This window comes from Marmota marmota, unplaced genomic scaffold (assembly GCF_001458135.2).
Source record: "Marmota marmota marmota unplaced genomic scaffold, marMar, whole genome shotgun sequence".
Lineage (NCBI taxonomy): Eukaryota > Metazoa > Chordata > Mammalia > Rodentia > Sciuridae > Marmota > Marmota marmota.
The window spans coordinates 46871483-46897416 of NW_025999842.1; the positions used below are offsets into that span (position 1 = coordinate 46871483).

A 25934-nucleotide genomic window follows, 5' to 3' on the forward strand; every position below is an offset into this window, starting at 1 on the left:
TTTTCTTGGAATTAATACTTTGTCTGCCTGAGCTGTGGTCCTGGTCCATCCCTCACAATTTAGCCGACTTCCCCCTAAATCGGTATCTGACATGCCAGATTTATGACACCAACTAGCCTACCTTCTAGCTAGTCAAATTCCAGACCTCAGCATCCTTGGCCTGTTACATTCATTGCAATTTTTGGACTACGCTATCTACACAATAAAGGATATGAAGTTAGCGTGCTGTAAGACCCAAGCTATTTTGAGAGGTAGGTGAAGAGACACGTTTGCATCACCAAAGAGGAAGACCTAATAAGAACTCCAATTCAAAATGAGACATACATATACCAAGTGAAAGACCACATTTTGTTAGCAAAATGGGAAATATGCAAGAGATTCCATAGAACTATGTGATACATCAGGTAAAGGCTTATCATAACTGAAGGAAGGCAAAACTAGAAACTGCATCAGAGCAAATTTTAAAGCATAATATATGTAAAGAGAGTCAACAGGGATTTTGGTTGTTTTCACCAAATCCTTTCGTTTTCTTCAAATAACCACCAACTTAAAAGACTCTCTGGATAATGTTGTGGGGAAGACTGATGGGGAGAAACAGAATAGTACCTATCATCACTACGATCAGGGAAAAAAATAACAAATATACAGAAGACAGACGTGCTCTTGACTCTCCGACACCCACCAACAGCCACAATGTTTGAACATTATATTAGTTGAGCTCTTCTCTCATCATTTAAGTTATATACAGCTACCAAGAACTAGTAAGCTACTCAGGCTTAATTAGACCCATTACTTTAATTGGGGAAACTACACAATAGTGGTCAAACTGATGAAATAGGAGTTCAAAAATTCTCTCTATGAAAACCAAGGTTAATGCAATGGGACTCCTTGGGTGCCAAGAAAAACTGCTGTCAAACTAGGTGAGTACTAGACAACTACAAACTGGAATTCTACATCCAGGTCAGAAGAGATTGTAGTGCTAGTGTAAGTTTCTTATTTATGAAACAGTACATCCTAAGATACATTTAAGTCCACGTTTCTGTCACATGAGGATGTGGGCACCATAAAGGTGCATGTCGGGTAGGAGATATGGATTTCCCATTTCTGTATCATTTTGCTTTGAAAGCAATTATGGGGGCAAAGTGATAGCCAAAGACTATATGTGAAGAAAGTTCCATGATAACTATCATAAAGAGTCATGAAAGGGTGATCCTTAAAATATTAATGGTCATTATTGTCAAGCAATTTTAACTTCATACATTATCATTTGAATATGTTACAGTGAGCATCTTGCATAATTATAGGAAAATTAGGCTATTTTTCATTTTGATTTTGTTGTTACTATAAAATGAGCAGACCATGGGACTCAAATTAGGGAGAAAAACTAAGTCGATGTTTAGACATTGAAGGAAAATTATTTTTGATCCTTGCTGACAAAGAACCCACTGTGATGCAAGAGGGGAAAGACAGCAGTGACCCACCTCTGCCATCCAATTTCCAGAATCTAAAGCTCCATTCCTCAGGGAACTAAGGAATTGGCTGTTTGAAACCTCTAGCACTTTTGATATCTAGTGACATTTGTCTATCTTTACTTGTATTTTAATAGAAAATTAATTTTGCCTGTTTATATATCAGTGCCCATAGATCCATTTATAACTCCATATCAGCTTGCCTTATGGTGGATTTTTGACATTTAACTGTAGAATAGTGTCACCAATTACTAATCCAAATGTAAAAAAAAACAATGTCTTATTATTAGGCTTCCTAGCAGGGAATGTCAGATTAGAAAGTCCTTCACTTGGTGCTAATCACAAATGATAGGGGCCTTTGACATTAAGTGCAATAATACATTCCCAGGTATATAAGGGGGTCATATCCTAAGGAACTCTCAATTTAAAAAAAAAATGTGTATTAGGTACTTTACCTGAAGTTAACTTACATGTAGGAGGAATTAAGGCTTGCAGAGGTCACATAACCTGTGTATATTTCCATACTGATAAGAAGTGGTAAAACAGGAATTCAGATATGTCTCAAACCTCTGGATTCCTGATTAGACAGGTTCAATGTGTCCAAGGCCCTGGCACATAACAGGGATTGAGTTAATAGCAAAAACAGGGACCAGAGGGTTCAATTAGTTTAAATCAGGTTTAGATTTCATAAAATTAAGCTTACTTAAAAAATGAATTGATCTATACTTGGTCAGGAAGTATGGAGCAAAAGAGTGTAGTGCAGAAAAATACATACATTTTTTAAAGCCTAAGAGAAAAATCAGGCTTACTTTTCAGGCATCCTTTCACACTGAATATGATCTAGAGCTGTTTGACTCTTTTTCTCCAGGACCATTCAAAACTAGAATATTCTAGAGCTATTACAGACTGACACCAATTTTCCAGTGGGTCTGCTGCAAAAACACATTTCACTTTGAGTTAAAAGGACCAGGATTGAGAAGAATATTTTCAATGTGTCATTTACACGCATACCAAATTATTTTGGAAATTGTTTCATGCAAAGGCTCCTGGATAGAAATTCAACACACCTCAGTGCAGCTGCCTTAGTTTATGCAAGAGTCCTGACAGACACGGTGCTGGCCTGTTTCGCTTCTCAACTCATCTTAATTCATTTGGTTTTGATTTCAGTTATATACACACATGCTACTAGGAATTGTTATATTTAATATTAATATCAAGAACATGTGTTCTGAGCCCATTCAAAATGCATTTATCATTCTCTGGATAAAAGATATGGTTAATTATAGACATCGCCTCTCTTGAAAGTGATAACTCATTCACATATTGTGTACTCTATAATGTACAAAATCAAACCTTTATGTCTCACATCAACTGCAGACATCAAATGCAAAATATATCAACCAACATGATCCGTAGAATGGCATGCTTTGCAAATGATCTTTTGATTTTTCTTCTGTACACACAATTACTAAAAGAATAGGTAACATGGTATGAGAAGAATTCTGAACTTAAAGGTGTCAGAAACCACGACTTCCAGTCCCAACTTGGTCCCTAACCTGTTAAGACAAGCACTTTAACTCCTTTCGTCCTAGTTTTCCAGTTTATGAAAAGATGAACAAATAACTTCTAAAAGCCCCTTAAGTCTAATCCCCACTTTGGAGACTATGAACAAACCTATCACATTTCTCCACTTTGAACTTCCAATTTGACCAAGTGTGAACATTTTTACTATCTGGAATTCCCATTAAGGAAAGATTACAATGTTACATGACTGACCAACCATCTGCTCTAATCCTAGGGAAAAAGAGAAGAAGAAATATAGAATGAGGAAGCAGAAGAAACCTGTAAAATGAAATTTGTGGTTAACAGCATTGAGAGAGATTGTTATTAGACTATCCAGAAATGCAATGAGTTTGGAGGTACTATTAGATGTTAAGTAGGTTCCACTTCATAATTAACAGGGGTAGAGAATAATGTATGCTCAGTCAGAATTTTTTTTTTTTTTTAAAAGGCATGCGGGGAAGAAGTTGACTCACTTTTATCCTTACTTAATGCTACTGCCAAGTCACTTAATCCAACTCCTGTGCTCCTGATGGGGGAGGAGAGCAGGAGTAGGGCATGAGTCATCAGCAATTAATTACTGAGTTTTCTAAGCCATGATCATCTTTCTTTATGAGCTTCCCTCATAAGTATCTCTAAGAACTTTTAAGTATTAATTATAACACCATCTTGAAATAATTTTGGCTTTGATTAAAAATTACATGTTCTACTTATGGTTACCATCTTCAGGTGCAGAGCCTAAAGAATCCTAGAAGGCTAGAGGTTGGAAGGATGCTGAAGTCCACCATGCCCCACCCTCACATTTCAGATATGAGATTTCTGAGACCACGTGGTTAGGGGACTTGCCGGATTTCACCTGCTAGACAAGAAGCAGGTTTTGCATAGATGTGCCACATCCTGTTCTCTGAAGCCTCCCCTGAGGTTGTGCCAAAATGGCATTTCATAGTAATCTTTCATCCACTCACTCACCTCCTAAGTTACCTGAGGCAATTTATGAGTAACTTTCTTAGATACAAAGCCAGCATATAGGTAGAAACACAGATAATCTGGAGGGGCTTAAATAAGACCTATTTCCCTCCCTGAAGTTTTTAGCATTTAGGTTACAAACTGGATATTCAAAAATCAAGATAGATTGATGATGATCTATGCAAGATTTGGAAGATGAATGAGATGAACTGTGTTCAAGCCTAAGAAAACAGCCCCTAAACATTAAAAAAACCTCCTTGATCAGGAGCTTGGGCTCAAGCATTATCTGTAAGAGATTACAGGTGAAATAGCTTCTTTATTTTTTCAAGTGACCTAAAATGCCCAAGTTTCTCTGGCACCACTGAAGGGAAGAGGAAGGACAAAGGAATATGGGTGTAAGTGAAAAGCAGACCAATGAGAGGGTAGCCAAAGAATGTTTCAGTTGATTCACAGCATGGCACACATCTGAACTTCAAATGCCACTTATCCCAAGGGAAGATCAGACTGATGTGACTCAAAGTTGGGCCTGGAAGTCAGGGGGAGCAGGCTCCCCTCCAGGTGGCAGCCATGAGGCCCTGGACTATTTCTTGACCTCCTGCACATTTCCTTTCCATAAAGGTGGATAATCAAACTCCTTCCCTCACAAAACTATTGGGAAATTAAATAATACACATTGACAGAAGAAAATGCAGCTACAAGTGAGTACTCAATAAACTCCAAAACTTGTCGTAACCAAAAGTGTCTCCCTCTTGAGATAGTCCACATTCTCCTTTGAATGTGTTTCAGAAAAATATTATATACTCTACACCCCTCCACACATATATTGTTGGTTTTTTTGAGAGAAATTTTTTAATATTTATTTTTTAGTTTTTGGTGTACACAACATCTTTTTATTTTATTTTTTTGTGGTGCTGAGGATCGAACCCAGCGCCCCGTGCATGCCAGGGGAGCACGCTACCACTTGAGCCACATCCCCAGCCCCATATATATTGTTTTGAAACAATTGGCCCACCTTTACTCCAAGCATTTGACCTTCATGGTTTATGTAGTTGTAAAGGGCAAAAGCACTCTTGGGACATTCCTGGAGAATGCCATTTTACCTATGTTCTGGAAATGTATTTCTAAATGAGGTTTTTGTTCATTTAAAGGAACAGGGACTAAGCTAATTCTGCTGGTCATTTATTTTTATGTTGTGAAGGAACAGGGATTAAGCTAGTTCTGCTAGTCAATTATTTTTATGTTGTAGAGACATTTGGAAATTATAGTGACCCGGATCTCATTAAAACATCTAATCTGAATACTTTATTCTTTGTCTCTGCCCTTGCAATCTCCTTCCTGGGATTTCTACCTTTTGTTTGCTACTCTGACTCAGACTCTATGCTTCAAAGAAAGTGCAGATGATTAAAAAGTGAAATAAATATATATGAGTAATAGTTGAAATACAAATAAATTGTATTGATAGAGTACAAAATCTGGAAGTTTCATGACTCAAGAATGACCTTTAGAGAACAAATGTATGCTTTTTGGTTATGTTCTTTGTGCCTTGTATGCCACAAACCTGCCTTCCTAAACATATACATTTTAATCCAAATAAAGCATAAGCAATTCACTTTTTTAGAATTCATAAGAATATTTCTTGATTATCATATTTTCATGTCATCAGCTTACTTTAATTTTTTTTCTACTCTTAGCATCACTTCTATTAAATAATTCTGGCCCTAAGAGATCTATTTGGTTAATGTTCTGCCAAAAATAAAGAATTAGCTTTCTGCTTAGATTTATCAAAGTTCTACTCCAAATTAGAAGTAACTCAGTTTTATATTGGCAAAATATAGAGTCAGGTGTTCCTTACATTAGTTATCAGTAGCCTGAAATCAATGATTCACTTCAGAAAATAAATTCTATCACAATTTGAAATGAGGGTTGCTTATATCCTTCAAATGTCTCCCATCTCTTTTGTTCTCATGCGCCATCTAGTGGTATTTAGGGAATATTTAGCTCAATTCTCAGGCCCAATCCTAGCCAGAAAAATGAAAGCATCAGTTTAAGAAGACTGTCTAGTCCGATACCCAGTCTTCATTTTTCATGTGAAACAAAGTGTTTGCTCTCCAGAGGTGAAACAGATAATTACAGAGAGATCTGGGATTAGATTTTATTCTGGGATACTGAGGGACAGTCTCAATTTTTATACAACGTTCATTAAAGAAAAGAGTGAGTTTCTGAGTTTAAGCCAAAGGTCTAATGTTTTCCATCATATGTGGAAGCTACAGTAAAATAAAGGGGGAGGAAAGGATACGATTACATAAAGAACCAATCAAATACAAATAAAGAGATGAGCAAAAGTCTAGTAGAGGAAGGGGGAGGGGAAGGAGGATGAGAGATAAAGGATCATGAGCTGAAATCACTCTTCATGCGTGTATGAGTTTGTCGTGATGAACCCAATTACTATGTATAGCCACAGAGCTCTAATACAAATAAAAAGAGTGGCTTCAGAGACAACTATAATTGGGGCAAGAAAAATACTTCACTCAGATGCATTTTCACCATATATATACCTACCATATATTATCTGTCCCAGAGTTTGCATGTTCTTTCTTTTTCTCATGACAAGTGCCTGGTAGAGTTTGTGACCCAGAGACAGTTAATAACAGTCATATTTAGTACTGAATGAGCATCTTTATAAGATGAGGTTCTCAATCCAACACTGAGTCAGCACCCACACGCACAAATCCCATATACTTATGTTCTATAACTAGAGGGCTCTTTCTACCAAGAGTTGACATCCCATGATGTATGCAGGTCAGTCATTGCTCTCACCCATGACACTGTAATGTTGACAAGTGAGGTTCCAACCCCTTCCCCACTTTGTAGCTAAGTAGCCTCAGACGTTTTACTTAACAGTATTCCAGAGAAGTTTCAGTTTTATATTGGCAAAATATAAGGTCAGGTGTTCCTTATATTTCACATGTCAAACTTGGATGATAATACCTACCTCATTATTTTTTTTTCTTTTTTGTGAAGATTACGTGTGCTGATACATGTACCTGGCACTTAATATATAGTACTTGCTAAACAGTAGTCATAATCTAAAGCAAAACAAGTCATTTACTTGGTACATGTGCTAACACTGTTATAGAAAATACTAATTTAATGAAACCTAAATTGTATATAAAAAGTCTGCTATAGCACAGATATCCTTAATCAGAAATAACAAGGAAAACTTCTATATTTTTAGATACTTCTAACTTTTTAACATATCTTCCTGAAAGATCTTTCTGACAGAAGCATTTGTTTTGTTTTTTTTTTGAGCCTGTCATGTCTGATTTTATCTTTATTTTTTTATTGGTTGTTCAAAACATTACAAAACTCTTGACATGTCATATTTCATACATTAGATTCAAGTGGGTTATGAACTCCCATTTTTACCCCGTATACAGATTGCAGAATCACATCAATTACACATCCACATTTTTACATAATGCCATATTAGTAACTGTTGTATTCTACTACCTTTCCTAGCCTCAACTATCCCCCCTCCCCTCCCCTCCCATCTTCTCTCTCTACCCCATCTACTATAATTCATTTCTCTCCTTGTTTTTTTCCCCATTCCCCTCATAACCTCTTATATGTAATTTTGTATAACAATGAGGGTCTCCTTCCATTTCCATGCAGTTTCCCCTTTCTCTACCTTTCCCTCCCACCTCATGTCTCTGTTTAATGTTAATCTTTTCCTCCTGCTCTTCCTCCCTTCTCTGTTCTTAGTTGCTCTCATTATATCAAAGAAGACATTTGGCATTTGTTTTTTAGGGATTGGCTAGTTTCACTTAGCATAATCTGCTCTAGTGCCATCCATTTCCCTGCAAATTCCATGATTTTGTCATTTTTTAGTGCTGCGTAATACTCCATTGTTTTTTTTGTTTTGATTTTTAACAATTAAACCTTCCTTACAATTAAACACATGCCCCCTACTGTGCTATGTGTTTGTAGCTGTGACTTGTCATCTGGTCCCCACCCTGACTGAGGTAGGGAAGCATGACCATCTTCCAGGCTCTGCAGATAAGGAATTGAAGGCTTAGAGAAATAAGTCAGAGCTTGCATGTGTGGAGGATAAAAAAAATTTAAAAAACAAAAACATAAATAAAAAACCAAAATGACTCAAATCAGAAATAAGGCTCAAGTTGTAGTTCAGTGGAGGTGCTTCCTAGTGTGCTCAAAGGCCTGGATTTGATCCCCAGTCCTATGGAGTAGGGGATCCAGGAATGTTTAGAACCATTACATAAATGGTTTACCTTCACTATTTTCCTTAGACATGAGAAAAAGTAGATGAGATGGTACAAGATGCTGAAAACTCAACTTTTAAATACAAATATTATTACTCTATAAATCTGAATGGCAAATGTAGGTATTCAGTTATTTAAAATTTACCAATAAGTCTATGAAGTTTTTTTTTTTTTGTTGTTGTTGTTGTTTTTGTTTAAATCAGTTTGGGCTGCTATAACAAATATGTAAACTGGTTAGAAAATGAACAACAAATTTCTCAGTTCTAGAGGCTGGTTAGGCCAAGATCAAGGTAGATTGTGTATCTTGGTGAGGGCCCACTTTCTACCTCAGACAGCTTCCTATTGCTAGATCTTCACACTATGGAAAAGCTAGCTGGCTCTCTGGGTACTTTGTGTGTATGGTACTGGGATTTTACCCAAGGGCACAATTCCTCTGAGCTATGGTCCCAGCCATTTTTCTTTTTATTCCAAGACAGGGTCTTGCTAAATTGCCCAGGCTGACCTTAAACTTATGATCTTTCAGCTGGGCGCAGTGGTACATGCCTATAATCCCAGTGACTAGGGAGGATTACACGCCTGTAATCCCAGAATGAGGATCACTAGTTCAAAGCCAGCCTCAGCAATGGTGAGGCACTAAGTAACTCAGTAAAACTCTGCCTCTAAATAAAACACAAAAAAAGGGCTGGGGATGTGGCTCAGCAAAGTTCAATTTCTGGTACCAAAACAAAAACAAAAACAAACAACTTGGGGTCTTTCTACTTCAGCCTCCTGAGTAACTGGAATTATAGGTGTGTGCTACTGTGCCTGACTTCTCTGAGCACTCTTAGAGCATTAATCCTACTCTTGACAGCTCTACCTTCACCTCTTAAAGGTATGACCTCCTTCCTAATGCCTTACTATGGGAATCAGGGTTTCAACCAATGAATTTAGGGAGGACCCAAACATTTAGTGCATGGTAGTATTTTTCTGTTGGATTTTCTAATTGGTGTTCTAAAAGTTATAAATTCTCAATATCAGTATTATCTAACTGACCATTCACGTACCAGGTATATGGTTATGCCCACCTGTAATCTCAGCTACGTGGAAGGCTGAAGCAGGAGAATGGCAAGTTTGAGGCCAGTCTTGGCAACTCAGCAGGACCCTATCTCAAAAAGAGTGGGGTATATAGCTCAGTGGTAGAGTACCCCTGGGTTCAATCCCTAGTACAACAAAAATAAATAAAAATTTAAGAAATGAAAGGTATAGAATATCTATTCTTATATAAAATATATAATTACATCTCTTAAGAATATGCATCATCAACTTGCTTGCTGACTGATTCCACATATTGTTATTCCAAATACTGAACATTAAAATAGCTCTTTAATTATGAATTAGCTAATCCCAATTTTTCTTAGAAAATATAAGCCAAGGGAGAAATAAGCCACAGATAAAACTAAATACTAGCAGCAATAAACACCACTATTGGCATTTTGTTTTTATTTTCCTTGTCAAAGATATTTAAAAGAAATATGAAGATAGTATAATTAATTTTACATTCTTACCATTCAATCAACAAAAAAACAATTGGAAAGAGTCTACTTGCTGAGATAATACTGACATGATAATAAACAGTACTGGCCTCAGTCTATGCCTATATAAATCACCTGGCCAAGAATGTGAATTTAGTAGTGGTTTTTGAGATAAGAGAACTGAGCTCTTGATAAATTATCACATTAGTGTTGTGACTAGGTCTGGTGTAAAGAGGAGGCCATCCACATAGTGTCTGTAATCTTTCCCATAATACCATTTGCATTTTCTTCACAGCACTCATGATTCTGATGAGTTTCTTCTAATATTTACTTGACAGTAAATTGCATATTTTTCATCTTTTAAAATACATATGTCTTGTTAAATAGCTAAGAGTTAATTAACACATGTGTATGACCTCATGTACTTAATCATATAGCAGAAACACAAAATCAACTCAACATTTAAGAATGCAATACATTATTATTAACTACAGTCAACACTTTGTACAATAGATCTTACACTTATTCCTTTTAACTGAAATTGTTCTGTTTGACAATGTCATCAAGCCACCCTCCTTTCCAACCTCAGATCTCTAGTAACCAACATTCTACTTTCCACTTCCCACTTTGACTTTTTAAAATTGCACGTAAGTGAAATCTCATGGCATATATTTTTCTGTGTCTTGTTTATTTCACCTAACGTCCTTTAGTTTTTTCTCCATATCATTGCAAATAACAGGATCATTAAGGCCAAAATAGTGTTACATTGTACTTATACATTTTCTTTACCCATTCATCCATTGTTGGACACTTGGGTTTCTTCCATATCTTAGCTATCATGAATGCCACAATGAACATAGAAATATAGATATCTTTCTGACATACCAATTTCATTTTCTTTGGATGTATTCCCGGTGGTGGAATTGCTGGACCATATGGCAGCTCTATTTTTAACATTTTCAGGAACCTCCATACTTTTTTCCATAATGGCTTTACTAATTTATACTCCTGCCAGGATGTTTGTTTATTAATATCCTCTTTCTCCCATCAAAATTCAGGTTCCATGGAATCAGGAATTAATCTCTCTATATATTAATCTCTATATTCCTAGAGCTTAGAATAATAGGAGCCAACACATAGGTGCTCAGAATATATTTACTGAACAGTGAATGAGATGGCACAAGTGACTAAAAAAATGATTTTCTCTTCCTGGATAGTTTATATTCCTCACCCTTTTCTAGTAGTTATTTTCCTTTCTACCCCTCCACCCACTATGACCAATCTTCTAGTGCCTCAGTTAACAACAACAACAACAAAAAGTGTCTTGATCTGAAAACTTCATAGACAATGATAGTTTGGTAGTGAGCTCTTGGCAACCTGCCCCTGAGCACTGAGGATATTTGCTCTGGAAGCACACAACCTTCCCTCTGCTCAGGAGACACTTTAGGCTGATTGTACCTCTCTTTGAGAGCTTTTCTTAAGTGTCTTCGCAGACTAGATGCTTTTATTCAGCAACATGACCTTTGCACATCTCCATCACATCTATAGTTACAGGTTCCAGATGCATGTAATCTGCATTTCTGAATCTTGATTTGGTTTGCCATGCTAGGAATTGAACCCAGGTCTCATGCATGCTAGGCAATGCTTTACCACTAAGCACATCCCCTGCCCTGAATCCTTGCTTTCTAAATTAAAACCTGGATGTCATTTAGTACTAAGAGACAGAAAAGCCCACATTTACAACTTGCTTCAGATACCACCCCCCCAGTCTGTAGCTGATCTAGGCAAGACCCACACCCAAAGTACATAGGAAGGCAGTAGGGTGATCCTTGGGGCCCTTCCCTACTACAAACCTCTAATCCTGTGGAGAAGACAGTAGGTAACAGTAGGCTAGTTCTTCAGGCTGAAGAATGGTTTGTAAGGCTTATCTTCACCTTCTGCTTTAGGAGTCAGTAAGCAGAAAATGCACAGAGTACCACTTTCTCCCAGTGGAACATGAAAAATTAGACAAACGGTAGTCCTGTTGGTATCACATAGCACCATCCTAGACTTGGGTGTACTGTGCTTATTCTGAGCCTAATTATTCTCCACACTGTATCCTAAATTTAACCTGAGTGTTACAATAACTTTTTTTTTGGTGGGGGGCACTTTGACAAATTTTTTCTCGTCCATCCAAAGCCTGTGTCCACAGCTGGGCACAGAGACCTGCAGAGCTCCCTGGGGCAAAAGGCAGAGATTCCTGCCCAACAGGAGATCCAGGGAATGGATATTTGTTAAAAGTTTGTTTGCTATTACCCCACTACCCAACCACCCTCAACCATCCAGATTATGTCTGAAGTATATTCGTACCAGGAATCCAGTGCCTCGTGAAACCAACACCTAGGAGCAATTCAAAAAGCAGCAGAAAGTGCTTCATTTCTCTCTCCTAAGGGAAGGACTTATTTGTTAATTTGTGCATCAGACATCATACTAAAACTCTATAGGTAAAAATAAAAATAAATAAAATACGTTTTGTGTGGGCAGAACCAACTACATAAATTTTGGGTTCCACTGCAAAATAAAAATGTGGTGCCACTTGTTCAGAAGTATTAAGAACCTCAAAAAAGCAACAGCAGAGCAGTAAAGCAATCATGGGTTCCTGTGAGCCTGGGTTCATGTGAGCATTTCATTTTGGGAATCCACTGACCTAAACTACAATGTAAAAAATAAATAAGGCATTTCGTTTTGTTCTCAGAATCATGACAGATCACAGATCTATGCCTGGCCTATGAATGAGGAGGGACTGTAGAACATTCCTGAGAAATGAAATTTGACAGACAAAAGGGGAGGAATTAATCAAAAATATATTTCTGATCACTAAGAAACATTTCAGTTTTTCTAGTTGAATGACTAGACTTTGTACTTCTATGTAAGTATGCTTAAGACAGAAACATTAACATTAAACAATGAATTAATATTCTCTATTACTTTGGCATGTTTGTGCAGTACTGAGGCCTTCTAAAAGATTAAGGCAGACATGGCCCCAGCTACTTGGGAGGCCGAGGCCAGAAGATCCCTTGAGCTCAGGTTTGGGACCAACCTGGACAACACAGGAAGACCCAGGGACCCTATGGAATAAAAGTCCCTCTTTGTAAAGCTGAAAGAGGTATATGCAAGTGATATCCATGGAAAAGAAAAGAACAGGCCTTCATTTCTAATTAATTTACAATAACATCTAAATATCCGTTGTTCTTAATAAAATGTGGTGGGGGAAAAAAGCGAAACCATCCAGGTCAAAACCTGCATGAAGATAAATGCACTTAATAAATGAGCTCTTCCACACTACAGAACATTATTCTTGTTAAGCCATTTGTCAAACTCACATTCCAACATTTCACATTAATAATCATGATTTTTTTATGATATAGAATTATGCAGTTTAAGAAGTTGATGGTTTTTTTACCATATGAATTTAGGGATCTATAAACCCAAATCTTGGTAATTCCTATCCTCTTAAAATAAATTGAAGTATGAAGGCCAAAAGCATGGCAGAAATACTTGCCCTTCATTAACGGGGTGCTCAAGAGTTCTTTTTGTATTCCCATGTAATAACTCACCTTCAGAATGTTCCATATAGCAATAAAAAATTAAAATGAATAATCAGTCATGCAATATGCCGAAATTGTGGTAAAGGAAAAACTAGTTCTCTAAACAAAACACATATGGAATTCCATGAGTTTGATGTTACTTAAAAACACCTTACCTGGTTAAGGGACATTTTCTCCCTACAGTTGGGCTAGAAACAGCCAGGGAAGACCCCCTCTAGTGCCTTACATTTCCAGTAGGCACTTGTTACTGTGACACCAAGAAAGAGTAGCAAAATGTGTGCCACTCACGCCCTTTCAAAATAAACTCACACTCACTTTCAAGAAAGTAGAAAGGGAATGTTTCAGCCACAGAATCACAATCTATATTACATAGTGAAAGAACAAATTTACCAATGGTTTATCAAGTCGACTAAGAAAACAGAAAAGAATTTGGCTGAATTGAAGAGTATACTTTTTAAACTATAGTTTTATTGCAGTCCACTGACAAATTTAATGTGCATAAACAATTCCAGTTTAATTTTTCTTAAAACTGAGGATGTACCAAAAGCTATATCTAATTCTTGCTTCAAAACCCCAGTTAAAACATTCCATATGTACCTTAACCAGCAGAACGTATAAGAATAGTTCTAAAAGCTTGAGAAATAAGTACACTTTAGAACTATTCTTTTTAAAAACAGAACAGTCTGGGGATTCTGAGTTGGTAAGTCTGGGTTGGGGTTCAAGCACATTTTTTTTTTAAATATTATTTTAAACTCCCAGGTAGTTCTAAGACACAGGTTAGGATTCGGAACCACTGTTCTAAACTAATGGTTCTCATGATATGGCCCCCAAACCAGCAACATCAGCTACTGGGGTTCACTTCTTTCAAATACAGCTTCTGGGGATCACTTAGACCTAGTGAATTAGAAACAGAAGGAGCAGGGAGGGCTCACAAGCCCGCCAGGTGATTTGGTTCATGTTAGAGAATCACTGTTTAATGCAGACATGAGTTAGTTCAAAAATCATGCCTTACAATTATTAAAGCTACCAGACCTTTCACCAGATTCTTTTTTTATATTTATGCTCAAAAAAAAAAAAAGAAAAAAATAGAAACTTATTGCTCCATATAAGAACCAACCACCACTACTTTAAAAATGTTCCCACATGTAATCAATTTTGTCACCTTGACTTTACTCTAACTGGGGGAAGGAGTGGGACACTAAAGTTCAAACTTCCGCTATACAGGGCTAGAAAGTCAATGTTCTCACTTCTTGCAGGCCAGATGGTCTCCACTACATTCAACTCCATCATATACAGTACATGAGTGAATGTGTCTGTGTTCCAATAAAGCTTTATTTACAAAAACAGGTGTCAATTCAGATTTAACCTAGGGCTATAGCTCACCAACTCCCATGTTTAAGACATGATGGCCAAAAACAGTTGGGGAAGAAAAACCAAAACAGAACAAAACACATCATCCCACACCCATGAAATGAGAATACTATCATGAGCACAATCCAACCCAGAACCTGCTTCAGGGGTTAAAAAAAAAAAAAAAAAAAAAAACACTGTACAAAGAAAAAGTATTGTATTTTACTTATTCACTTATCAGACAGTAAACATTCGGTTGCATACACATGCCTGAAACCAAACATCAAAGCCCTACTTGCACAGACCCAAGTCTATAAAGAAAAACATTTTAAATAATTAGAAAAAAAAAATTCAATGTTTTGATGACATTGCTGAGAGTATGAAATGGTGAGTGTCACAAAGCTTTGAAGAAGGCACAAAACTAGTGACATTAGGCCTGAATATCCAGCAATCAACAGGATTATACTACTTGCAGAAAAGGATGAAAATTATACCACGTAAAGGGAGCAGCACAGCAAGTGCATAGGCTTAAAGCCTAAGATCAATACATTCCAAGAGATCAGCACTGCTGGACCATATGCTCAACTTTCTCCCTTGACCCTTAAGTGCATTCTCCATATAGAAGCCACCATGCTTTCAAATATGAAATCCTCCAATGGAGTTCCACTGTGATTTAAAAATTCATTCTCACTTGACTGTAATTTCAGTTACTTTGGAGGTTAAAGTAGGAGGATCACAAGTTGGAGGTCAGCCTGGAAAACTTAGTGAAACCCTATCTCAAAAAAAAAAAAAAAAAAAAAGCTGGGGATGTTGTTCAGATGAAGAACAACCCTGGGTTCAATATCCAGTTACACCCCACCCACTCCTCCACGCCCCCCCCCCAAAAAAATCTCTACAGCCCTTGACTATCTTTCTGAACTTATCCCCCATCTCCCACCTCCCCCATACTGTGGTCCACACCTCCTGCCTCCTCCTCCTCCCCTCCACATACACACAGCATGACCTATCCAGCTCCACAAGAACACATACTCCATTCTTGCCACATTTTAATATTCATCTTGAGAATAAACCAAGAAACCAGGAATGTGTCTCCAGACTTAAACTGACTTTGAACTCGTGATCCTCCTGCCTCAACCTCCCCAACATCTGGGAATACAGGTGTGCGCCACCATGCTTGGCTCATTATCAACAAGTTCAGGTCACATATTTCTTCAGAGGGCTTTCCCAAGTGCCCTACCTAAAGTCACACTTTATGCCATCTCTCAGTCAGCTTCATTGCATCAAGAAACGCAAATATTCAGATTCCAGCTAGACTCGAATACTTGAAAAGATGCCAGCTATGGCCTACTTATGTTCTGTTGCTAAACCATTTGGTCAAAACAATATCACAGAGAAACAATACCAGGCTTTTCTCAAACCTCAGTCTGTGTTCCCAAACTGTATTGCTAGCAGTGACAATCTGAAAGTCACTTGCTGGAAGCTTAACGATATACCCTTGAAGATGAAATAGAATCTTCAGCAATTTGAGGCATTAATATACCAATCCTAGAACTAATTTGGTATTTCTGGCTTCTTGTCCAGATTCCAGTTAATATTTGAGTATTTCTAGTTTTATGCAAATAAAATTATACTCTCATTAAATTGCTAAAACCAAAGCTAGGAACCACCTAATGGAAAAATTCATTCCTCAAATCAAGATCAAGTGGTGACTAGGACAAAAACTTTGCACACTATAAAAAACAAATGGTTAGCTCTTTTTAGACTAAAGAAAAAACTGATGGGAACTAGCAGAGAAAGTTGCATAAGTCATTATTAAAATACTTTCTGGGGGGAGGGATACCAGAGATTGAAATCAGGGGCACGCAACCACTGAGCCACATCCCAGCCCTATTTTGTATTTTACCTAAGGACAGTATCTCACTGAGTCGCTTAGTACCTTGCTTTTGCTGAGGGTGGCTTTGAACTAGTGATCCTCCTGCCTCAACCTCCATAACCTCTAGGATTATAGGCATGCACCACCATGCTTGGCTCATTATCAACATACTTTTGATCATGTGGTCTTTTATTGACAGCACTTGTGATGTATCCTGGTCCAGGTTCTGAGAATGAACCAAGTACAGCTGAATCTTGCTCTAATCCCAAGGGCTAATTGAGCCCATCTCAAAAATGGCAGAAATAAAGAGGCAGTTTATTTATTAAGGAAAAAGGAATATGTCTGCACACATAGAGGACTAAAGTTCTGGTCCGATTGGAATGTTGAGAAGTGAAATTCATTGTATTTCTTTCACAGATTAATAACTTAAGAATACATTCAGGGCTGGGGATGTGGCTCAAGCGGTAGCACGCTCGCCTGGCATGCATGCGGCCCAGGTTCGATCCTCAGCACCACGTACAAACAAAGATGTTGTGTCCGCCGAGGACCAAAAAATAAATATTAAAAATTCTCTCTCTCTCTCTTTAAAAAAAAAACACTGAAAAAAGAAAAAGAATACATTCATTTTCTGTGGTATAAAAGATACTATAAGTGGGTAGTAGGGTTAGGACACAGTATTGACAGATAGAAAGCTGTCCTCTACTCTCACCCTTAAAACAGGAAGCACAATGATTTCCACTGGGATAGTTTTACTCCTTGTTGTGTATCATAATTGAGGGGGAAGAGCAGGAGAGAAAGAACAGCAGTCTGCCCCTCCTCAATACTCAGATATGGAAATAAGTTTTTCCCAATTTTTTTTATTCTTCCACCTGATGGAGATATTCTAGGCAATTGTGGTACTTAACATTTGAACACATGTTACATCTAACAAGACTAGAAATGTTCACTGATCATTAGAAACTTACAAAGACTCTCAAAAGTTGGCATTGGCTATTACCAACTGTAAGAGAAATCATCTGGAAATGGCTATAAATTATCCCCTTTACTTATTTCACATGAAGTTCCTTTCTCATTCATTTCACAGAAAGAGACCAAGAACAGCTAAAGCAAGGGCCTGGGAGATAAATTTTCCTCAGTAAAATCCTGGGTCTTTGGGAGCTTCTGAAAGGGGTGCTTTTTGTGTAAATTCCACAGAGGGACACCAGAATGTTTAGACCTAACAGGTGTGAACAGGTAAAGAATAAAAGGCTAATGTATTAACAGAGTCCCCAGGCAGCTTTTGTCTGGCCCTAAGTGAGCTGATGGAGTCTGGATATTTACTACCAAAAAGGGGAGGAAGGAAGAGATTTCTCTGAGCTTCCAGGTAAGTCAAACATTACCAAACTTTATCCGTTTCGTAGAACCAAACTTGTTGGCCGAATGTGAGTAGATCCCAGTCCCTATAAACAAACTAGGAATAGGAATTTTTAGTTCTGTATTAATTTGATCCTTCACTTTTTCTTTCAAAGTGCAGTGCCTTCAAATTTGTACCTTTTGTCCTTTTTATCTAGTTTTGCTAGACTTTGTTGACTGGTTACAGTCATTATCTTTAAGTGATCCTTTTCAGAGTGAGGACACACCTCCCCTTGCTTTGCCCACCTATCTTAATGTCATGTGTCAGGCATACAGTCCTAACATTATAGATCTGCCACGGAAAACAGCAGATGCTTCAGTGAGTGGATTCAATAATTGGTTTTGAACTTATATTACATTTTGCCTAAAACAATAGTGTCACTTGTTCATGATAAAATGGGCCCACAAGAGAAAGTGTCATAAATGCCAAGTAATGATTTTTTAAGAGGCTGTAAAAGTACTTATTTGTCCAGAAATTCCAACTTTTTCCTCAAATATTTACCACTCAAAATCAAATATATTCTTGTCTTTTCTTCTTCTTTATCACTACATGATTTTTAATTTTGATGACAAAAAATCTTTACTATATTAGAAAAATAACAGTTACTATATTATACAAGTTATTAATAAGCTTAAGAAATTAAAAAGCCTATATGAAACTCTATGGAAAACATTTTTTCTGTCCCATTGATCAGAATTGTTAAAAGTTAGGCAGTACTCATAAACCTATGACTATCTTGTTTCTTTGAAAAGGTAGTCCCTTTCTTTTAAGGCCTCCAAATTGATACCAATGGAAACTGTAGTTATTATTGGACATTTGGGATAGTTTTTCTTTGGTAGCCCATGATTAAATATGTCCACTCAAATGTACTTGATTTAAGTTCTTTAAACTGTCTCCCCTGATTTCCCCCTTTTATATGAAGGGCCATCTAAAGATTTGATTCCACAGTTTCCACCAAAAATTCACACAACTGTATTTTGAAAATGTCTCTTTTGAACAGATGCCTCTATGGAGAGGCTGTCCTACTCAACACTCAAAGAATGAGAGTTTTTTTTTTTTTTTAATTTTGTTTTAAATCTATGGGCTCCTGTTTATCTATTAAAAGAAAACCTTGAAACTTTTTGTTTTGCTTGTGTTTAACAAATAAGTTGACTAGAGGAAATGTTCATATTAGTTATCTGCTTAAGTTCAATGTGGATCAAGGTTAACATTGAATCTTAGAACTAACTGCTCTCTTTTGGCTGCAACTGAAATAGTAATTATATGGAAAAGGCTATAGTATCAGTACACCTGTATTGCATGAAGTTCCTTTCCCTAAAATATAGCAGGAATTTTTTTTTTTTAAGTTACCTTAACCTCATCTTGCAAATGAGAAACTTAAATGGTGGGTTCATGGCCAAATTCTATGAAGCAAGTAAATTTCAGAGTCTAGAATGACGGTGGCTTAAAAGAACACTAACGCTTGTCTTTACGGTTCGCCAGGAAGGATTTTTTAAAAGTCATATAAAAAGTCCTTTTCCCCAGTCTTCGATAAGAACAAACAAGTCGTGTAAGAATAAAGGCCACAGTTGACTTTTCCCAGCTGCAGGTTTCAAAGCTAATTAACGCGGTGACAATAGAAAAGCGTGGAAAGATGCTCTTCTTACCTCCGGTGAAAGCAGTGTCCCAGCTTTGTTACTACTATAAGCATCTTTCCCAGGGCAAGAGCGGCAGGCACCAGTCGCCAGAAGTAGGGGAAAGGTAATCGGAGCTCTGTCGCGACACACTGCCTCTCTGGGGGCTCTCCCGCGCCCTTCACGGTTAACCACGATTCTGATCCTGTCATTTCTGCTCAATCATCCAGCAGCTGCTTATAAAGACCGGGTGAAGCATGATGGGCACGAGAAGCAGGAGTAGGTGGAGGAGGAGGACGGGCACGAGCGCCGAGCTCGCAGACTGACTTCAGCTGGAGGACCCCGGGGACCCCCTGCTGCTTCGCAACTGCAGCTGAAGACCCGAAAGCCGCACGTTACGGGGCGGAGATCAGCTTTCCAGGAACGAGCTGGAACTGCGGCACAAGCCCCGCAGCTTCCTGGAGGCTCTTCTAGCAGATGTGTGTGAACCAAAACTGGCTGTGTGCTCAGAGAGCGACCCCTGCCACGACTGAGCATGCTCGGCTTCCCGGCTGTCTCGCCAGGCCTTTCAACTGTTGACTTCTCTAGATGCGAAAAAGGGACAATGGAGAAGTGGGCAGAAGGTGAGATCAATGTAGGTAATTTTAAACAGGAAGATGACCTCCTCCCCTCTCCTCCCCTCCCCTCCCCTAGAAAATGAGGGTGGGGGTGCAAGTGGAAGGATTTATCATTCTGCACTAAGCAATGTTTTTTGTTTTTGTTTTTTGACAGGTTGACAAAGATGTTTTGGAAGCTATCAATAGCTTTTGAACTCTCTCGGTGCACAATTAAGTTGCCTCAGGGGTCATGTATGCATTGTATATAGTGAAAGGATTTAATGCTAACAAATCACTGTCAATCAAAGATTAGATATGGAACTGCCGAAATTTGAAGGTTTAGGCAATGTGCCACGGATGAATTATTCTCTATGCGAGTGTAATATACACCTAGACAACTTTCTTAAAACAGTATTTCATAAAAATGCAATTTTTGAAATTTTAATGTTAGTCTATATTATAATACGTACATTTCGAAACGTAAATCTTCCACATGGCAGCTCAATTGAAGCTGAGAATATTTGGCTAATTCATGATTTCTAAATCTTTTCTCTGGATTTAGTAAATGGTAAGTAATCCATTAATGTTTGAGAATGAATTGTGGGTTTGCTAGGTAATCTGTAAATGGCACTTAACCGGGAAAGCTGAGGTTCTTGAATTTGATATGCACCCATATTCAGCTCTTGACCTTCTTGGTTTTCTATTTTGGGCGGGTCCAGTGCTTAAAAATAGGAATACACTGTTTTTGCCATACACACAATACATAAGCAAATTTGCTTTTCAATACTATTTTCAGCTTAGTGTTTTTATTGTGGCCCTTCATCTCCTCTTTTTCAAGCCCCCGAACTTGATACTCACTAAGTTGGGCCCAATTCAGAGCAACTTTCAAAACCAACAACACTGACTCTCCATGATTTGCAAATAGCATTTCATTTTTAAAAACTTCTAGCCAACCGTCTCTGCCAAAACTATGGATGGTGAATCTAAGATGCTTTCACAGCTGAAAGGGATCCTGAAACAACCTGAAAGCTGACTGTGCAAGTTCACCGGGAAAATGTGAGTGAGCCAGATATATCATGATTTCTTACCAAGTGTCTCTGGCCCTTGGATTTAGTCTAGGGCAGTAAATATTCCCCCACTCTTTTTCTGGATTCTTCTGCCCTCCCATTAAGATTTAGGTGTCACCTGAGTACCTCCTGTTTCCAGAGGTCTTCCAGCCCCTGGGCTCTCCAGGGCCAGCTTTTATCTCTACACTTTCTGCATTGACCTGAGCTGAATTATGCCCTACCTACCAGCGGCTGTGAATTCCTTAATGGTGGAGACAATGCAGACTGCTTGCATCTATACAAATGTATTCATCTGCCCAATTTCTGGTTTTCATATGCTTTCAGATTAGTTGAAGGCAGCATGGGAAGGAAGCCTATTGTGGTGACCACTTGGAAAATTGGTGGAGTTAATCTGGAGACATTTCCTAGAGGAAGTGACTCCACAGGAAAAAGAATCTTTTCAGTTATCACCACATCAAAGATGTAATAGATGGAAAAGAGAATGTAGGTCTTTTTGTATAGATCTGGTAAGCACAGATACCTAGGATGGAGCTATATTTATGGTTTTTAATCCCTACCTCTCAGTCACAAACAAAAATAGAAGCAGAAGTAGAGACACAACTGCCCCTGCCTTGATGCTCATTCAGTTTCATAGCAGAGATTTCTTACTCCATCTCTTTCATCTCTCAGAATTTCTTTTTGTTTTTCCTGTTTTTTTTTTTTTTTTTGTTGTTGTTTGTTTGTTTGTTTTTTATCCTGGGACTCTGGTTTTCAAAGGTTGCCCATGGTGCCCTCATTACCAAAACCAGGAATTTTCCAGTTTTGATGACAAAAGTCATAGCTATCACTCCATTTGCACCTTCTCTTCTGCCTGGCACAGCTAAATTTTTTATGAACATCACATTTAATGACCACAAGAAGCATCTTGTAATATTATTTATCACAGTTTTAAATTTGTTTAATTTACAGTATTTAATGTTTACTAATGTCAGAACAAAACAGGGACACAGACAATAATTAGTGATGGATAGACAAGGACAGAATATTATCCTCTGATGCTGCAGCCCAGGCTGGGAGAACACAAGGTGATACAGCTAACAAGCACAGGAGGAGGGTGTGAATTCTGTGCTGTTTGGTGCCAGAGCTCACCAGTGCTTGGTCTATCACATCAGTCCTCATGCTTGCCTTCCCTGAGGCCATTCCACTAGTTAAAATTGAGGGTAAGGGCCAATTCCAAGTTGACTTGATGCCAAACTCTACACTTAAACTCTCCGCCACGCACTCCTTCGCCTCCTCTATAAAATTCTTTCTTCTTTTGAATTTTCTGACATCATTTTTATGATTCTGATCCCCTCCCCCCTCACTTTTTTTAATAATTGAAGTTTCTTTTCTAGTCATTTGTGCCATTATCATTACTCTGTCACTTCTTATGACCACTGCTTAGCTACTCAACTGTCATGCTGTTTTTTTTTGTTTTGTTTTTGATGTGTGATTTTAATCTCTTACTCTCTAATCTGTTTCTCCTTACAACCCCCAAAAGTATCTTCCTAAAAATTCTTTTACCAATATAGTGAACATTCTTGGTTGCCTTTACAGAGCCCTTTATAGATCCCTAGTTATGAGTCTTTATCATCCATGCCCCCCAAATAGTCCACTTGCTCAAGGAGAAATGGCCTGGTCCTGATTCATCTCAGGGCAACACTACCATGCTCTTGTCAGTCATTGGTTAGTAAATGGCCGTGTGACTTAATTTTGATGAAGAGGCCATGCAAGTTTGTGACAGGCTTCAGGAACATTCTTCTTTTCTCTTGAGAATTACAGAAATCCACTAAATGTCTCACATTTAAACCAGGAAGTTATCACCCCTAACTACAGTGAACCGTGGTAATACCCTGAAAACATCAACCTTACGCCAACACTGTACAAAGTAAAGCACAAAGATGAAAGGCATGGATGTTTGGTGGTGTCACTGAATTGATCTGCCCACCCAGATGCCTACCTTTTCACTTGGTTTCTTAGAATATGAGCCAATAAAATCTGTTTAAACTGTAAGAATTAGGTTTTCTGCTTGTAGTGAAAAAAGCTTCCTTGTCTGAAATAAGAATTTTTTTCTTTTTCCCTTTCCTTTCAAAATGCTAAATTAAGAGCTGGGGATGTGGCTTAGTGGTAGAGCTCTTGCCTAGCATGTGCAAGGCCTCAGGCTGAATCCCCAGCATTGGAAAAAAAAAAAACTGAAATGATGAAGAATAAGCTAAATTTCTTAGCAAAGCCTTTTAGAACCTTTTCTGCACCTTCTGTGTTTGTAATCTTGCTCCACCACGTCATTTTGTATTTTCTATCAAGTCAAATTTTCCATGAAATCAAATTTTCCCTCCAAGATCTGGATCAAAAGACACTTCCTTGAAGATAGATTTTCAAAATTAGTATTTCTTCTTCTTTGTTGAGCTGAGAATCATATCCAGGGTCTCACATATGTCAGGCAATCATTCTACCACTTAGCTACATGCTCGGCCCCAATATTTCTTCTTTCTCTATCTTTATACATGTTGCTTGTACCTCTATAAGTCTGAGTCCTCCAAGAATCAGAGCAGCCAAGATAGAATTATACTACAACAATTTTTTATTAGAGGAAATGTCTCTAAGAGGAAATGGAGAGGGAGTTGGAACAGGCTGCAGGAGCCATCGGGCCATGCAAGTATAACCTCAAAGGAGGGAGGAAAAGAGGGAGGGAGGAAAGAACGAACTTAGCTGGGTGCAGTCCAGTTCTCAAGAATGTTCAGGAAGTCTGGTGGGAAATCCTCAAGACAGTCTTTTCAGAAGAGGCTGGCTCCTTCTAGAAATGGGCTACCTTAGTATCATTGCTACTCTCTGTTCTTGGTGGGGAACAGCAGGTAGGAAGTGTGGCCCAGAACAGAAGCTGTCCTGGCTATCCACACAGCAGGGGGCCTTGGTCACTTATATTCTGCAGCCAGAGGGCTGGGCAATGCTTGCTCATGGCTGCTGCACCAACGTTCCTTCACTCTGCTCTAAACTCTATTTGATTGGTGTATCTATATCAATAAATAAAAAATGTAATCTTTCATTGTGGATTATAAACTACTGAAGAGCAGGACGCTTTCTGTCCTACTTACATGTTTCCCATAGTAGGATCTCAGCAGAGTATTGCCATGTTACTGAACTGAACTTTGGAATATTTTGGCTCAGGCCTAGGTTTGCAATTCCTTAGGTAAGGAATAGGGATAATAGCCCCTTAAAGCAAGTCCCCAAGTACTTGCTCCCAGAAGTTGTAAGATACTATTCCATGATTAATATTGTTTTTAAGAACATTTAGTCACATTCACCTGGTAACCCAATGGGCCTCCATATTAAAATTCAGTTTTGACATTTCTCTGTGAGTGATATGGCAAAGTGAAGCATCTGCTGAATGAAACCTCATTTTTCACAAACTTGATCCCCAAGACGAGTTCGTTATTGAACTTTGGGATCATAGTTATAATGTACTTCAGTTATTAATTGGCGAAATAATTTATTCCAGTATGATATGCTCTACTATTTCCTCAACATTCGTTTTTAGGTAATATGCAATGGATCTTTCAGGCACATTTTTCAGATAAAAGTAGGATTATTAGTGGCTCTTATGGGGGGGAAGATTAGAAAAATCTGTGATTATTTGAAATTTAATATGCAATATTAAGCAAGGAGGAAAAACATGTAAATATAGGCATTTTGTCATGACATACTACATACAGTGCTCTATGTATTGCTAATTTCACTATCTATGGTTAAGATAAAATAATATCGGGGGGCTGGGAATGTGGCTCAGTGGTAGAGCACTTGCCTAGCACATGTGAGACACTGAGTTTGATCATCAGCACCATGTAAAAATAAATGAATACATAAAAGAAAGGTCTAAAAAGAAAGAAAACAATATCTATCATGATAATCAGTCAGGGTCCAATAAGGAGACAGAAACTCCACAATAATTTGGAAAGAGAGGACTTAAGTGTAAATAATTATTTATAGCAAAACAAACGGCCTAAAATACAACTCTGAAGAATTTCTGAAGGCTGAAGGATGGCACTCAATGAAGGAGGCCCTCCCTGTGACTAGGACTCAGAGTTCTTGGAGTGGTAACTGCCCACTGGCTGGTGGAAAAGCTCACTGGGTTGCATAGGCTACAGCTTGCCTACAAGCAGTCTGTGGAGACTGTAGCATGAATTCTGGGTTGAGACTGACAAGCTGGAAGCCTCCTGCAGAGGTGCCAGGAACTGGGGAAACTGCCAGGTGGGGTGCTGATGAGATCTTCTGGGAAGCCGCCTGTAGGGGCTGCTGCTGTTGAACTCACTGGGAAGCCGGCTGGATACTGGCGGAACTCACCAGAAAACCACTAGGAAGTCACCTGTGCAATAGGTTTCATTTAACTCTCTGGGTACACACAGAGCTCTCCAGAATCTGCCTGTGAGGGTGTGCCACTGAATGTGAAGATATGAGATGACCTCTGTAATCACTCTCAGGTCCTTTCAAAAGCTGCTACTGGGGGAAAGAAATACCACTGGACTCTGCCTTGGAGAGCCAGGTTAGAGGACAGCAGAACCCAACAGGAAATGGTCTTGAGAGGTGTTGTTACACTCACTCCTGGAAAGCCACCTGGGGCACTTCTGGAACTCACCTCAAGGTGAGCAATGCTTCT

General features: G+C 38.3%; 1 protein-coding gene across 2 annotated transcripts in view; it reads right to left on the minus strand.

Annotated features, from left to right (window-relative positions):
* Positions 1-19829, minus strand: part of Arhgap18 (Rho GTPase activating protein 18) — a 176045-nt gene extending 156216 nt beyond the window's left edge. For both annotated transcript variants that reach the window (XM_048798170.1, XM_048798172.1), the window contains exon 1: positions 19636-19829. In XM_048798170.1, coding sequence (XP_048654127.1) covers positions 19636-19814 — 179 coding nt within the window. In that variant the 5' untranslated portion in view covers positions 19815-19829. The remainder of the gene's footprint in view (positions 1-19635) is intronic.
* Between the last annotated feature and the right edge of the window lie 6105 nt (positions 19830-25934).